General features: G+C 37.9%; 1 protein-coding gene across 2 annotated transcripts in view; it reads left to right on the top strand.

Annotated features, from left to right (window-relative positions):
- Window positions 1-7,100, top strand: part of LOC124551138 (organic solute transporter alpha-like protein) — a 293,236-nt gene extending 286,136 nt beyond the window's left edge. For both annotated transcript variants that reach the window (XM_047126101.1, XM_047126100.1), the window contains exon 7: window positions 5,489-7,100. In XM_047126101.1, the coding sequence (XP_046982057.1) occupies window positions 5,489-5,766 (278 nt within the window). In that variant the 3' untranslated portion in view covers window positions 5,767-7,100. The remainder of the gene's footprint in view (window positions 1-5,488) is intronic.
- Window positions 7,101-18,132: the final 11,032 nt, after the last annotated feature.

The following is an 18,132-nucleotide window of genomic DNA, read 5'->3' as shown; positions in this document are numbered from 1 at the left end:
AAATTATTCTATAGATCTTCAATGTTAGATAATTTCAGTTTTCTGAACTGCTTGTCAAGTTCATCTCGTAAGATGAAATTTAAGTCAAGTAACTGACTTGGCCAAATCATATTCATCAGTTCCCCACAAAGTCTCTTGTCAATAGAACTGCATCATTGACCAGTATCCTGTAATATCACTCGGTCGTCCATGTTCCATTAATTGTCACTAGATAACCGACTTTATGACCCGCAAAACATCCCCACATCAAGACCGATGCTCCGCCAAACTTCACCATTGGTATCACACACTGACTTTACACATGTTATCCACAAAGTTGATGGATAAACATTCAGCAGTGGCTTCTGAGCATTTAAAATTTAGATTTTTCATTGAATAACACCTTGGACCATTGCTGCATGCTTCAGTTTTTATGTTGCTGTGCCCATTGTCCAATGGTTTTTTGGCTGCTACACACCTTTTAAATCTTTTAAATATCGTTCAGAGACATGTTGCACTGTTGAGACAGAGACTAGAGCTGCTCACTTACTGTTTACTTCCTTGCAAGTTTCAGGTGCATGAAGAGTCACCCTGACATTTACTCTGTACTCATATGAACTGAACTTCCATGTATGATGTTACTCGGAGTCTTCCAGACCATGAACACTTGCAGTGGCATCAGTTTCCTTGTATCACTGCAGTGTACACACCGCTGTAAATTAGTCTACATCAGCTTGTCTTACTAGAGTAGCCTTGTTGATGCAGAGCTACAATTACAGCACATTTTTCAATTCCAATCACATGCATCCATCATATTAGGAGGTAACACTGTTTGAAGCCCATCAAGTATATAAACACACTGGTAGATGCACACTATAAATGGCTCTGAGCACTATGGGACTCAACTGCTGTGGTCATAAGTCCCTGCACACTATACACTGTAAAATATTGTGAACTGATTGCTGCACAGACAACAGAAGGAATGAGGCTTATTCGAATGGAAAGTCACCTCAATGTTGTTGTGGAAACTCGTCAGTGCCCCTCTAGACAAACAACCACTCAAATTCACAACTGAGGCACTTGGTCTGTATCTGTTTATGCTTGTCTTACTATCCGAAGGAGGATATGATAGAATATTCGAAATGGAGACACTGTTTTAACAGCACAGCCATAATTGTGATAGGTGATAGAAAACTTTTGACCGCTAATGTACATTTTATGGTTGTTGCCAGTGATTGTTACACCGGGTGTTCTTACTAAAATAACATACATGATTTGTTACAGTTTTTATAGCTACTGTAATTAATTTATAGCATTTCTAGTTATGACGTATATTGTTACATATTATGGTGTGAACAGTTCTAGTAGAATATAAATAATATAGGAGGTAACAACTCACTACCCTCAAAGGAGGTAGCTTACAAAACCCTCATTTGACTATTACTGTAATATTGCTCTTCAGTCAGGGATCTATACCAAATAGGATTAAAGGAGGAAATAATGAAGTTCCAAAAAGATTGCTGCATTATCATCACTTATTATTATCACAGTACTTGCAATGGTTTTAATTTAATAAAATCACACGTCTTATACATTAATGATGGGTTTGTTTCACAGTCTACTATTGTCCTCCCCCAGTAACCAATGTAAAAACAGTTCTTTGTGAAATAAGTTCATAGGCTTCCTTGGCAAGTGTCATTTACAAATACAATAATTTTCAGTGTTAGACCATTTCATTACAAAACATCAAAGCAACTAAATTGCCAATATTTAACTGACTTTGCAGAGTTTATTTTCAGAGTGGCACTTTAGTTGCTTTAGTGTTTTATAATGGCATGGCCTAATACTCAAATTTATCAGGTTGGCTGCATAAATTCATATCATTTTCACTTTGCATGTTGGCATACCAGTTCTACGCATTTATTTCTCTACATCTACATTTATACTCCGCAAGCCACCCAATGGTGTGTGGCGGAGGGCACTTTACGTGCCACTGTCATTACCTCCCTTTCCTGTTCCAGTCGCTTATGGTTCGCGGGAAGAATGACTGTCTGAAAGCCTCTGTGCGCGCTCGAATCTCTCTAATTTTACATTCGTGATCTCCTCGGGAGGTATAAGTAGGGGAAAGCAATATATTCGATACCTCATCCAGAAACGCACCCTCTCGAAACCTGGCGAGCAAGCTACTCCGCGATGCAGAGCGCCTCTCTTGCAGAGTCTGCCACTTGAGTTTGTTAAACATCTCCGTAACGCTACCACGGTTACCAAATAACCCTGTGTTTCTCTATTGTCATTTCTTTATTTGTAGTTCACAGTTGCAATTTTTGTTTGCATATTGTTATTTGGAGATAGTGAGTGGAACTGTGGATGCTATATAATGGAGTGCCAAGTGGAGAAATCGCATTTCTGACTGAGTTCAGTAGAGGGGTGACAACAGCACAGGCAACCAGGAACATTTATGCCATGTATGGGGATAATGCTACTGGACAGAGCAAGGCTCATTTTACAGAGGATCATTTTGACATTATTGATCCTCCATGAACAGGAAGACTTTGGTGTTTAATGAAGATAATTTGAATGCATTAATCCACAATTATCCACATTAGTGTAATGAAGAACGGGCAAAGCCTGAACAAAACAGCAACTCCCCATACAAGGCCTGTGCACATCCACTGTTGCTCAAGTTTAAAAGAATAGTTGACCATGGACTGGATAGACATGTACTCAGTAGAACAGTTCATAATGGAAGAGAACCTCCATGGCATACAGCCACTGTATAAAAGCTTCTAAAGAAACAGGGATTACTGCATAGTAGGTGTAGAACAAAGTGCAGTGCTATAGAGAGAGGAAGAGAGGCTGAATAAGGCTGTCAAGAGAGCAATGCTTGATGGTTTCAATGAGTACTGTAGCAGAATATTGTCAAATGATATTTCATAAAACCCATACAAAATTCTGATTGTATTGAAAGGCTGTAGTGGCACCAAAGTTAGTGTACAGTCCCTAGCGAATGAGACAGGAACTGAAATTGAGGGTAACAAAGTAAAAGCTGTAATGCTTAACTCTGTTTTCAAATGATCCTTTACAAAGGGGACCCAGGAGAATTGCCCCAATTAAATGCTTCTACCACTGAAAAGATGAATGAATTAAGTATTAATGCCAGTGGTGTTGAGAAACATCTCATCATTGAAACTGAATAAAGCTCCACAGCCTGATGGAATCCTTGCCAGATTCTATACTGAATTTGCACTTGAATTAGCCCCTCATCTAAATATCAAAGATCCCTCAAGCAAAAAACCGTGTCCAGTTCTTCAAAAAAAGCACAGCTCACACCCATCTACAAGAAGGGTAGTAGAAGTGATCCACAGAACTACCATCCAAAATCCTGGAAATCAATTTGTTGTAGAATCTTAGAACATATTCTGAGCTCAAACATAAAGAGGTATCTTGAACAGAATGACCTCCTCAGTAGCAACCAGCATGGCTTCCGAAAACATTTATCATGGGAAACCCAATTCACTCTTCGCTCACATGATGTGGATCAAGGCAGTCAGCTAGATGCAGTATTTCTTGAAAACCTATGCTTATTGTCAAAAGTGCAATTATATGGAGTATCAAGAGAGATTTATGACTAGATTAAGGACTTTTTGATAGAGAATACACAGCATGTTATCTTAAATGGAGGGTCATCATCAGATATAGAAGCAACTTTGGGTGTGCCCCAGGGAAATGTGTTGAGACTTTGCTACTCATGTTGTATATTAATGACCTTGCTGACAGTAGTAACCTCAGACATCTTGTAGATAATGCAGTTTTCTAAAATGATGTACTGTCTGAAAGAAGCTGCATAAATATTCAGTCAGATCTTGATAACATTTCAAAGAGATGCCGAGATTGGCAACTTGCTTTAAACGTTCAGGAATGTATAACTGTACACTTCACAACATAGAAAAGCATAGTTCCCTATGATTATAATATCAGTAATTCACTGTTGCCATTGCCCAACTCATACAAATACCTGGGTGTAATACTTTAGATAAAGCAGATGCTAGACTTTGGTTTACTGGTAGAATACTGGGGAAGTCTCTACAAAGTAGACTACTTACAAATCACATTGCTTACAAATCACTCGTGCAACTGGTTCTAGAAATTGCTAAAATGTGTGGGATCTGTACCAACTAGGACTAACAGGTGATATTGAACAGATACCAGCATGAATGTTCACAGGTTTGTTTAACCCATTGGAGAGAGTAACAGAGGTACTGAAGGAACTGAACTGGAAGACTTTCGATGATATGCATAAAGTATTCTGAGAAAATCTAGGATCAAAGTTTCAAGAACTGACATTCAATAATGAATCTAGAAATATACTACAATGTAGTACATAGGATCATGGGGAAAAGATCAGAATAATTACTGCATGCACAGAGGCATTCAATCAATCATTCTTCCCATGCTCCATATGTGAATGAAATGGGAAGAAACCCTAATAACTGGTGCAATTGGATCTACTCTCTGCCATTCACTTCCTGGTGGTTTGCAGAGTATAAATGTAGATGTAGATGTGGAACAGTGAGGCTGTGATGTACTGCAAATTACTTCCTTGAGGTGTAACCAAAACTACCGACACTTACTGTTAATAACTGCTTCTTGCACATACAATCCAAGAGCAACAACCAGGAACACTGTGTGAAGTGATGCTACTTCATGATAACACCCACCTGTACTCTGCTACACTGACAAAAGACAGTATACAGGAGCTGGGTTGGGAAGTCATTCTACAACCACTTTATTCACCTGATCTTGCACCCTCTGATTTTCATCTTTTCTGTTTGTGATTGAACAACCTTCAAGGAGCACTCTGAACATGGCTTGACAAATTCTTCATTTGAAAACCATGTGATTTCTATTTTCACAGAATCAAAATTCACAGACTGTTGTCCATATTGAAGGAGAATATATTATTAGTGACTAAAGTCTCCATTGTGTTTATAAAAATTATTGCAAAATGCTATGAACTTATGCACTAACCCAGTATTTTTAACAATTAGTACACTACATTGGTATTAGAATAATGTAATCAAAATTAACTTCAGAACATTACAGTAATTTTACAAAGTGTTTACAGGAACAAATTACTAACTTTCTTACTTAATGTTGAATGACATCTCAATAATTCCTCAAAATGTACATTTTTTGTCATAGTTCAAGGTTTTCCACATTTTATGCTTTCCGTATTTTATATGCCTAGTTTTCGATTCATAGTGGACCACATCATTTGCCCACACTTGTACAACAAGTGTTTAAATGGTTATCTGTAAATAATTCTGCCTTTTCACACAAAGCAATTGTTTGTCTTGAGCATGGCATAAGTTAAGTTTTCTAACAATGGAATGGGAACTCCAAGTACAGCATTTTTTCAATTTCCATAACAAACTTTGATCAACAAGAATTATTTTTAAGTCTACGGGAGCAAAATTCTGATACAAGAAACTGTGCTCCCCTGTTCCAGTGGTGTACAACTCTCTGATGCTCGGTGAGATGGTCATCCTCAGCATATGGGCACGGTCGCTGTACAAGAAGCCACTTCCGGACATGGGGCTGCCGGCACAGCGCCCCATGGAAGTGTGTGTGCTCAGCAACCTGTATCCACATGTACTTTCCTCTCTCAACAACAACACAATAACCTGCAATAACAACAACACAGGTGCTGTCGATAATAACAGCAACAACAGAAATGGCAGCTGTAGCAATGGTGAAAGGAATGAAGATGACTCTGGAAAGAGCTGATTGGCAGATTTTGTGGCTCACTGAGTGATAGACAGTAACGTGTGATAATGTTTTCTGAAGTGGATGATTAAAGACATTTTTATGGTGCTTAAGCCCCTGGGCTTTAAACTAGAATGTGACAGTGATGCAGGTTTAATCTCATATCAGTGACTTAGTGTAACATTTCCGACAGGAGATGTACGAACGAATGAGAGGGAGGCTCTGGACTCGCAGCCTGTCATTGCCAACTGTTTATGCTTTGGTCAGTACATTCTGTTGATATTAGTGGTATTATGTTGGCAACGAACATCAAATTGCTAAGATTTTTAAAAGTAGTAAAAGTTCATATTTTGTACAGTACATTACACAATGCAGTCATAAGCAATGTACTCATGTCAAATGCTAAACACATTTCATACAGTTGTAACACAAACAGCCTTATGTAGTACCAAAAAAACATAAGAGTTTTTCCTCTGTACATGTCTCACTTTCTTTTTTGCACAAGTAATTGTTGCTAGAGCCTAATAAGAATACTCTTCATGACTGTGCTTTTGCTGCACCAATGAACAATATGTTCAGGAATTCTTTTAAAAAATAGCATATGTACATAGTAGTGAAATGCTGTTGTATAATGTAATGTCTTGACCAAAACATCCAACGAATCACTATAAACTACAACTACATATATTTAAAAGAAAGAGTACCAGAATATTAATTCCAATTTTTTTAGCTACACTTATCAACACCATCAATGCATTCAGAATAATGTATTCCATATAATAAAACCTCATGTTCAACAAGCATGTATTTGTCACATACGATTGTTATTTCAAATGCATAACATGAAAAAATGAGTAGTATTTTCTTACATATTTTAATGAATAAAAGGCGATAAACCAAACTGTACATCAATGTCTCAGATGGCACATGGTTCTGTTGTACCAGATAGTTTTGATACAGAGAAACAATTCATTCTAGAAATAATGCCTAGGCTATGGCTGTGCCATTTTGCAATGATATTCTTTCTTACAGGAGTGCTAGTCCAGCAACACAAACAAGAGGGCTTCTGTGAAGTTTGAATAGATGAAGAGACTTCAGAAGCCGTGAGGGAAGGACAGGAATCGTGTCTGGATAGCTCAGTTGTCAACGACCATGAAAGTTAAGGTTCTAAGTTCTATGCCAGTTCCATCATACAGTTTGTGTCTGTCAGCAAATTTTGGAACAGCACAAACTCCACTGTAGAGTCAAAGTCTTATCTGTCAAAACCTTTAGGTCATTACTATTTCAGTCACTGTTTCCCCTTCAACAATTTTGTAATAAAATATACAATGTACCAAATCCCAGGCTGCTTTGAGAATAACTTTATAAACTTTATACACAAGTCACATCTCATTTGTGTCCCCAATCCCAGTCAGATTTTAGATGACATTCCTCCCCGCCTCCCCCACCCACCCCCTCCCACTGTCTGTCATCTGACTGGTATGACATGGGCTACCAGAGACTCCTCCCCTACACTAGCCTCATCGCATCAGAGCAGCACTTACACCCAATGTCCTCAATTACTTGTTGGATATATTACAATCTCTGTCATCCCCATGCTTGAAAGAATATGCAAGTTATTTCCTGGTGTCTTGACACACATTCTATCATACTGTTATTACTCCTCATCTTTTCCACATGTTTCTTTCCCCACTGATTCTGTGAAGAACATTCTCATTCCTTATCTTGTCATTCTTCTGTAGCACCATATTTCAGAGATTTCAGAAATTTCTCTTCTCTTTTGGTTTTCACATAGTCCATGTTTCACTACCACTCAATGCTGTACTCCAAGTGTTCATTCTCAGAAAGTTCTTCTTCAAAATTATGGCCTATGTTTGATACCAGTAGACTTCTTTTGGACAAAAATGCTATTTTCACTGGTTCTAGTCCATTTTTTATGTTGTCTTTGCTTCTGCCAACATGAGTTACTTTACTTCCAAAGTAAAAGAAGTCCTTAACTTCATCTACTTCATTGTTCCCCTAATCTCATTTCTGCTATTCCTCTTTTATTATTTTTTCTTTGGTTTACTCCCTGTCCATATTGTGTGCTCATTCAACTGTTGACTCCTTTTAACAGAATCCTGTAATTCTCCCTACTTCATCCTGAATTTTAATCCTACTTCCAAACCTTTCTTGTATTTCCATCATTGCTTCTTTGATGTACAGATTGAACAGTGGGGAGGGGGGAGGGGGGGGGGTGAAAGGTTACATCTCTGTCTTACAGTGTTTTTGATCTGAGTACTTCATTCTTTCTCACATTTTTATTTTTTCCCTTTGGTTCTTGTAGATATTGTATGCATATTACTCATCTTTCTCTATAACTTACAGCTTTTTTCCTGATAATTTTGAGTGTCTTTCACAACCATACAGTGTCAAATGCAGTTTCCCTATGAATGTTTCTCTGTTTAAGTATGTCTTCCAATACTGAGCACAATACCAGAGCCACTAAAGCCAAACTAATCACCACCTTACAGATCTTCAATTTTCTTGTCATATGTTATTCACGTCAGCAGCTTGGGTGCATGAGCTGTCAAGCTGTCTGTGCAATATTTCTCATACTTATCAGCTCTTGCTATCTTTGTGATTTTGTGGATGAAATTTTTCCAGAAGTTTGAGGGCTTGTATCCATACTCATAGTTTGCAGAATCTAATTAGAATAGTCATTTGGCTATCCCTTCCTTCCCAATGATTTTCGAAATACTGAAGGAATATTACATTTTGATACTGTCATCTTTTGGTAGAACCTTTAAAATCTTTGCATTTGAGACCCATTGGCCCTTAAACCAGCCCTAATCACATCAAACCATTTGAATAATGTACCACCAGAGCTCGAAATAATTTAAGGAGAAAACTTAAACAACTCATTGAATAGTAGAAGCAGTGAACTGTTAAAAGGCATTTAAAGAAAACCCACAGACTTAGGAGCACTAGTCATGACCGCCACACACACTATCCTTCTATCCAACCTAACTGCCACAGCATAGTTAAACATTATTTGGAAGTAAAATGCTATGTACATAAACCCTCGCTTCTTCCACACATTTTTCCCATCATTACACAAAGTTCTCAATCTTGTTTATGTGACATTTAATGACTCAACATCTCTACCATTATTGTAAAATCAGAGTTTGTTGTATGAGCCCTAGTAACAACTTAGCGGCAATGTATCACTATCGAAAATTTCTCATCTTTCAGAAATTCTGAATGATGGAGACACATTTCTATGTGAAAATGGGGTAAGGTATCAACATAGTGGCTGAGTTCTGAAATCATCTTATTGCACAGAGTACTGACTGATGAAATATTGTTACCATTCATAGAACTAGTGAGCATGTAAAAGCCATGCATTCAAAACTGAGTGTCCTGCATAGTCCAGTCTTATTGGCAACTCTGTATGCAGTAACAAATTACAGTGAGACTCCCAATAACAGCCATTTTTCATAAAGGTAAGATTTTATTTTTACAATTCGTTCTGTTTTATAGAGAAATATGTTTGTTTTAATGTACCCATTAATAAATTGTGTACACAGATCTTACGAGCTTCAGTTTAAATAATGCCACAACTAAGCCATAGGTGAAATAAATACAACATATTATGTACAATTAGTAAATAAATTCTATTATTTTCCAATTGTGGGATATTAATTGCCATAAAGAGACACACAGAAAATAAAACAAGTTTTATTGCATTGATTTTAAATCATTTGTTGTCATTCAAAGTATTGTATGTAATATTTATTAGTAATATAATTTCTTTTACAGTTGGTGGTAATTTATTTGTGCTACATACAACAATGGTGTGTTTGTTAATTTACCTGTGAACTCCTAGCTTTGTGAAATTCAGACTATCAGATGATAACAAAATCATACGTTGATAATGTTTGAGTATAATTTTTTTAGTGTACTTTTCACATGAAAGCAAATTTTATTATATGTTGGTTACATGTAAATTCAAAGCAAAAATTGTGATACTTTCACAAACTGGACAAACCAATGCTACTTTCCAATGTGTCCATTGGAAGTACTTCGAATTATGCCTCTGAAGGTAAGTACTCACCAGACATTTCATCTCCTTCTAACTTTACAGATTCCTCAAGTGAATTTTCCTTTTGTTAAATGTAACAGTAAGAAGAGGCTACAACTGCCCTGTCAGCTAATCAGAAACATTACCTTTTGTCGTCATTACTCTTTTTACAAATCATTTGCACTTTTAGACTCAGGGATTGAAAATCCTGTCTTTAGACATAGTTTTTTCCTAGTATATTTTATCATCTTTTCTGTCCTTTTCTGTACTCAGGATTTATATTGTGTTCAGCACATAAATGAATTATATACAGCTTCTTGTCCAGGTCTTAAAGGCCCAAGGCATGCCAATACCAGGTGCATTGTGGATGCACATGGAGGGATGTGAAATGTTGTCAGCACACTGCTCTCCTGGCAATTTTGCCAAACTTCCAAACAGCAGAGCCATTACTCATCGTTCAGTTAACTGAGAGCATGCCATACCTGTCCTCCCATGAAGGAGAAAAACTTGGGAGTATTGGGAATCGAACCTGAGTCCTCCACATGGCAGCCATCTACATCGACCACTCAGCTATGGAGGTGGATTATGTTCTGTGCACAAAGCTTAAAAATTATCATAGGGTTGCCATCAGTACCAATACTAGCTACATCTGAGTTGCTTAATTTCATTCATATACTTTTCATTAATCCCACTATAAAATAAAGCCTCCAGGGAAGCAGGATTTGACAAATAATACATTTTTTAGAATAAAAAACCACGGCAGACTACTACTGTTAAGTACTAAGTATGATAGTGACTAAATACTCCTACAACAATTTTCAATACCCTACATATATAGCCAACTGATTGCAAAAGTTAAATGTAAACATGTTGACCAGGTTTTGATTTCACTAAGGGCATTTTCTTCAGAAAGAAGTCACATAAATTACATGACTTTAAAACTGTAAACGTCAGAAAATATTCAGTAATGTCCTCCATGGAAACAGTAAAAAATCTTGCAAGTACAGGTTGAAAAGAGCAGAAATTAGACAAATTAACACCATGTAATTTATGTGACTTACTTCTGAAGAAGACACCCTTAGTGGTATCAAAACCTTGTCAAGGTTTTCACATTAAACTTATGCAACCAGCTGGCTGTATATTTTATAAATTGAAAATTTGTTTACTATTCCTGCTGTCATCTATGTTTAAAACTGTAACTGCGACCACTGATAATCTGCTCACACTGATAATTGTGGAAACAAAAAATAATCCACAAAATGTATTTATAATAAGAGAGTGACTCAAATTTAAATTGGATTTTTTATGAGTTTATAGAAGCCTCAGAAAAGTTCATACACATGAACTTATTTTTCTATGTAATCTCCTGAATAGGAAACACATTTTTCCCAGGCAGTTTATTGATAACATTTTCATAAAATGAACATGGCTGTGACAGCAGCTAGTTTCATATGATCACTTCAGTAGTGCCACTGCATCAAATCTGTGTCTTCAGACTGTTTCCTTTGGTGGTCCAAACAAATGAAAATATCAGGATGATATGTTTGGACTATATGGAGGATGTTCCAGTGTGTTTGAGAACAACTCCTGAATTTTGTTGAGTTCAGGCAGCTGTGTGGGGCTGAGTATTGTCATAATGAATGATCACATCCCTGATTGGAAAAATGTACCTTTTCTGATGATATGCACATTATGCTTGGCCCAAAAGTTGTTAGTAGTATGCAGCATTCACAGTACAATGTTCATGGAGAGAATCAATGAGAACAACTCTTTCGAAATCAAAAAACACTGTTGCAAGAACCTTCTCCTTGAAGAGATAATTATTGGCTTTTATGGCTGAAACTTAATACATTTTGCGATTCCGTGCTGATTTTTTACAATTCTGTGGTGCAATGGTACATCCACATTTCATCACAGATCACAATCAGGTCCAAAAATTGTTCTCCTTGATTGGTAGCATATCAGTATCCATTTGCTCAACTCAAGATGATAAACTTCGTGCTCTGCAGTGACAGGATGAGGCACCCACCTTGTGGAAACATCCTGAAATCCAAGGTTCTCAATAATGATCACGTAAACACAACCTCGGTAGCAATTTTAACAACTGTTATTCAGTGTCCGCCTTTGACATGCCTGCTAACAATGCAAATATTCTCTTCAGTCATGCTGGTCCTCAGGCGATGTTGGTGAGCTGCCTTCTCAATTGCATCTCGTCCTCATAGAAACTGTTTGTGCTATATGTACGCTTGAGTCTTTCTCACTTGATTATAATGTATTGCCCAATAGATGTTGGTCCCTCTTCCTCTGACATTGTGATTCTGATTAAACAAATGGCACAATTACTTTCTAGTTGTGGAGGACAATCACTGGAAATGGAAAACGGTGAGCAGAGATCACGCTGCTCTTCATTTACAAAATGGCCCGTGAAACAAAATTTCTGATTTATATTTGATCCACCCTTGTAATTAAGGAGTAAAGGTAAAGAGGACTGTCCAATATACCCAGTCAGCACATCCCACCACAGCACTTTTGTGGGTAAGACCATGAACAAAGCTGTCCACCTGGTTGAATGGCCACCACAAAACTGTGGCCAAAAGCAGAGCTGACTGTTCCGATATATTCTCCCATGAGTAGGAAAATTTGATGTAGCAAAATTCTGTTAATTACGTATTATTATTGTAGCATGTAATTTAATGACAGTAGTAGTACGCAGAACTTCAAAATACTTATCTCTATCATTTTGGCTCATCGTGGCGTTTTTGTTCTTGCTTATGTCTAGGTGTGTTTACCAACCAGCCAATGAAAGAGCATCTTTTTTGTCGTGTTCACAAATAACAGAGTGAGCATAATACTTGCACAGAAAACAGCTCCACAATCATCCTGGCACTTATTCTTATATACAATATTGTTGTTACCACATTTTTGCATTTATAATGAAAATTAAACATAATATCTGAAAAATTTATTTTGTTGAAAACAACTTTTTCTTACCTATAAAATGTCATGAATTTTTGTCTAAATGGTTACACATAATTTACACTTTCATAAGTTATGGTTATATATTAAAATTGCCTCATTTAAAACCATTCAAATGCTAATTTATTATTAATTCATACATAGCGAAATCTTTAAAATCATTCCAGAGATTATGAAAGTTCAAAATGTGTACATATTGAATGATCAACAGTATGGTTCAAATGGCTCTGAGCACTGTGGGACTTAACTTCTGAGGTCATCAGTCCCCTAGAACTTAGAACTACTTAAACCTAACTAACCTAAGGACATCACACACATCCATGCCCGAGGCAGGATTCGAACCTGCGACCGTAGTGGTCGCACGGTTGATCTTACTTTCCTGATAATTTCTATAGTGTGAGTTTGAATAAAACAGATAATAATGATGTTAGAAATCTGTTTGGGTCTCTTCCTTAATTTAAAACAATGAAGCTGACTACCATGTAATACATACACACAAAGTTTCAGTCTGTATACTTTCCTAATTAACCATACAAACCCCAATGTTGGTCATTAAATTAAATTCAAAGATTTTAAACAATGATCAGTATGTGTGACAGTAAGAAAAATAATTGCAAGGCCATTATAACAACAACACAATGTATCACGTAAGTAACCCAAAAATTGTGTTGCTCAGTCCTGTAAGAATTGGATATTTCATTATATAAATCTCAAAAGAAGTCAGTTGCATCTTGTCACTCAGCAGTGAGACAAACTGTTCAATACAGCATCCTCAATTAAAATGGCTACTTCACAACCTGTGCCATCTGGATCGTCTCCCACAAAGATATTAGCTTCTTCAAATTATGGAGATCAGTTTTCTGACAAGTCCTTTGATACTGTAGACCTCCTTCGTTCAGTCACAACTTGTTTCTGCCTCACACCCACCTCCCATTCTGCCCCAGGACCCCAGCTTCACTCATCTTGCATCCACATCCTCCTCCCTACAGTTTCTACTTACTATGTTCTGTATCACACTCCACAGTATCGTACTCCATACGAGCTCACCAGACCAGGTGTTCATGCTGTATCACCATCCTGCTTCCCTCTCTGTCATTAATATCTTGTACGTCTGCAGGCTCTCCCTTCCAGTCATCAACATTTACCATATGTGCGCATGTATGTAAAAGTAACTGCCTACCACTGCAGCCAGGAGAGCTACTGATTTTCAATGGCCTAATTTATTTCTGTGAGCTCAGCTCTCAGAGTGTTGAGTTGGCAGATGACCTCTGCTGACACAAACATGAAGAAAGTCACTGTTTAAATGGAACAGGAAGCCCTGGATAAAGTGTTTAATTGAACATTCACCACGTGACTTTGTGAGGGGTGACACATCAGTCACACCATATAGGTTGTGGTGTACATCTGGATATTTCCAGTACAAGGTTACTTGCACAATTATATGGTCTAGTAACATCAATGTGACCACCGCCTAAGTCTGATGTTCTAGTGACTGCTACAAAGTTGTCACCAACTGGTTTTATATTCTTCTGTATTGTTTTTTCCTTAACTTGGGAATTTTTATATGATCTTGTTTGTTCCATGTTTTTATATTTCCTCCAGTCTCGCATGGAGACAATGTCAATGACAGTTTTTTCTGTCACACCTCTTCCTAATATTATATGCATAATCAGACCATTTCATCTGCGAGTTAAACTTTCGGATTCATATCCAATTTAGAGAGCAACTGCTCATCCTATCTAGTCAGCAGACACTGTCACCAAAATAAAGAATTTTGTTCCATGAAACCTCGAGACTCAATTGAGGTAAATGTGCAGTAGCCACTCGCAGACGACAGCTGCCAGCACTAGCAGTGGAGGGTGTATAGAGCACGTGGGAGACATGTCTAAAACAGTGCAGCCACTGTAAGGCAGAAACAGAGCAATTTATGTGACATCCAAAAGGGTATGATCATTGACTTTAGGGCCAGGAGAAAGCATTTCCAAAGTGGAAAAGTCTGTAAACTGTTTGTGTGCGTGTATTAAAGAATACCGTGCATGGCAAAATGGCGCTATCCAAAACTGGCGCCGAGACAACAGTGGTGCACCATGGGCCATAGATGACAGGGGTGAATAAAAGCTATGGAGATCTGTAATGGTGAAAAGACATGCAGTTGTTGACCAACTGACCACCCAGATGAAGCAAGGGGATACCGACAGTGTCTCCCCAGTGATCATTCAGTGAACTGTGCTGGTTGTGGGACTCCTCGGTAGGTGCCTGGTTTGTGAACTCTTGCTGACTGCTGTTCAGCAGCAATTAAAGCTGCAGTTCTGCACACCACTGCTGCAACTGGATGTTCACCGAGTGGTGACAGGTGGCCTTTTTAGATCAATCACGTTTTCTGCTCTGTCAGGTAGATGGCTGTTGGAGTGTATGGTCCTGCAACAATCATCGGAAGAGTGCAGGCCAGAGGAGGGAGCGTTATGGTCTGGGGAGTGTTTCTGTGTCATTCCCTGGCTGATCTTATCATTCTGGAGGTCACTACTGGAATGCACTATGGATCAACACTACTGTGTTTCTACCCTTAGGGGACTATGTTCACCCCCACATGCAGTTAGTTTTTCCTTGGCATCACAGCATCTATCAGCAGGACAAGACAATGTGTCACACAGCTTGCAGTGTATGTGTGCAAAATTATTAAGCAAAAATGGCTACATAAGAAGTGTAAGGGCAAATTTCACTTGGGGAAAGATAGATACCATCTGCAGGAAAATTAAAGAGACCTTTGGAGAAAAGAGAAGGAAAAGGTGGAAGGAGTATATAGAAGGGAGATGAACATGAAGGCAATATTATAGAAATGGGAAAAGACGTGGATTAATTTGAGATGGGAGATATGATACTGTAAGAAGAATTTGATAGAGTGCTGAAAGACCTAAGTCGAAACAAGGGTCCGGGAGTACACGACATTCTTTCAGAACTACTGGCAGCCTCAGGAGAGCCAGCAATGGCAAAACTCTTCCATCTGGTGTGCAAGATATATGGGACTTGCAAAATTCCCTCAAACTTCAAAAGGAATGTAATGAAAAACTCCAGTTCTAAAAAAGCAAGTACTGACAGGTGTGAATAATACAGTACTATAAATTTAATAAGTCATGTTGCAAAAAATATTAATGTGAATTCTCTACAGCAAAATGGAAAAACTGGTAGAAGCCATCCTCAGGGACGATTTGTTTGGATTCTGGAGAAATGTAGGAACACACGTGACAACACTGATCCAATGACTTACGTTAGAAGATAGGTTAAGGAAAGCCAAACCTTCATTTCTAGCATTTGTAGACTTCGAGAAAGTTTTGACAGTGATGACTGGAATACTTTCTTTCAAATTCTGAAAGTAGCATGGGTAAAAAACAAGGAGCAAAAGGCTACTTACAGCTCGTACAGACACCAGAGGGCAATTATAAGAGTTAAGGGGCATGAAAGAGAAGCAGTGGCTGAGAGGGAAGAGGGGCAAAATGGTAGCATTTTGCCAATGTTATTCGATCTGTACAATGAGCAAGCAGTGAAGGAAACCAAAGAAAAATGTAGGGTAGGAATTAAAGATCATGGAGAAGGAACAAAACTCTGAGGTTTGTCAATGATGTGATTCTGTTAGAGACAGTAAAGGTCTTGGAAGAGCAGCTGAATTGAATGGGAAGCATCTTGAAAGGAGGATATAAGATTAACATCAACAAAAGCAAAAAGAGGATAATGGACTGTAGTAAAATTAAATTAACTGATGCTCAGGGAATTAGAATAGGAAATGAGACTTTTAAAATACTAGATGATTTTTGCTATTTGGACAGCAAAATTACTGATGATGGCCAAAGTACACAGGATATAAAATGTAGATGGCAATGGTATGAAAAGCATTTCTGAAGGAGAGAAATTTATTAACATTGAAATTAAAGTTTTAGGAAGTATTTTCTGAAAGCATTTGTATGAAGTGAAACATAGACTATAAACAGTATAGATAAGAAGATAATAGAAGCTTTTGAAATGTGGTGACACAGAAGAATGCTGAATATTAGGTGGGTAGATCACGTAACTAATGAGGAGGTATTAAATGGAACTGGGGAGAAAAGAAATTTTTGGCACAGCCTGACTATACTCCATTCATCATACGAATAAACCTGATGTAAACAAACACAAACGTAATGATTAGTCAGAAGCTGTACTCTCTGTTCATCATAAGAATAAACCTGATGTAATTATTACACTATGTATTCTTAAATGTTTGCTTGAATCTCGCTGGATTTCATTTCATGTGGAGTGGAGCGAAGTTGTGACCAGGACAGTCAAGTACGATCGTAAGGATATGTTTATGCTGCATTATATCTACATCTACATCTGCATCCATACTCCGCAATCCACCTGACGGTGTGTGGCGGAGGGTACCTTGAGTACCTCTATCGGTTCTCCCTTCTATTCCAGTCTTGTATTGTTCGTGGGAAGAAGGATTGTCGGTATGCCTCTGTGTGGGCTCTAATCTCTCTGAGTTTATCCTCATGGTCTCTTCACAAGATATACTTAGGAGGGAGCAATATACTGTTTGACTCCTCGGTGAAGGTATGTTCGCAAAACTTCAACAAAAGCCCATACCGAGCTACTCAGCGTCTCTCCTGCAGAGTCTTCCACTGGAGTTTATCTATCATCTCCATAACGCTTTCGCAATTACTAAATGATCCTGTAAGGAAGTGCGCTGCTCTCCATTGGATCTTCTCTATTTTTTCTATCAACCCCATCTGGTACGTACACTGAGCAACAATGGGGCACAACAGCTTTACCGACGCATTCTTAGGTGATAGAAAGCATAAAATGTTCTCATTCTCACCTGACACAGTATTCTAATTACAAATAAGAGTGATAAAAATTTCTAATTTAAACACAGGGTAATTTTCTGAGTGAGATATGTTTCATGCAAAAGCATATTGCAGGGATTTCACTGTACTGTTGAATACTGAAGCCACTGAAGGTATTAATTACAGCCAGTTGTCTGGCACTCTCTTAGCTCCTTCCTTATCTGAATCGGAGAATGCATTTCAATTCTGGAAGTGTCACCTGCTACATTTATAACAAGCCTATCAACAACAGAACCCATGAAGCCAACCGGGCGCCACATTTTCTCCTCTTCTTTTACGAGGAACCATTCTATATCCTGCCAGCATTCGACAGTGACACGTTAAAAACTTGCATGCATTAGTTCCAGTATGTCTGGCAGCTTAATAGTCTTTTTACTTCTAGGCTCAAATCCCGTAACTTGGCTCCAGATCAGTTCTGTTCATATTGTAATGGTATAATGGCAAATATAAAAATGCAGCATTTGTATGCTG

Source organism: Schistocerca americana, chromosome 9 (assembly GCF_021461395.2).
Source record: "Schistocerca americana isolate TAMUIC-IGC-003095 chromosome 9, iqSchAmer2.1, whole genome shotgun sequence".
In the NCBI taxonomy this organism is placed as follows: Eukaryota; Metazoa; Arthropoda; class Insecta; order Orthoptera; family Acrididae; genus Schistocerca; species Schistocerca americana.
The sequence above is the reverse complement of the archived record's forward strand: the minus strand, read 5'-3'. Positions and strand labels throughout refer to the sequence as shown.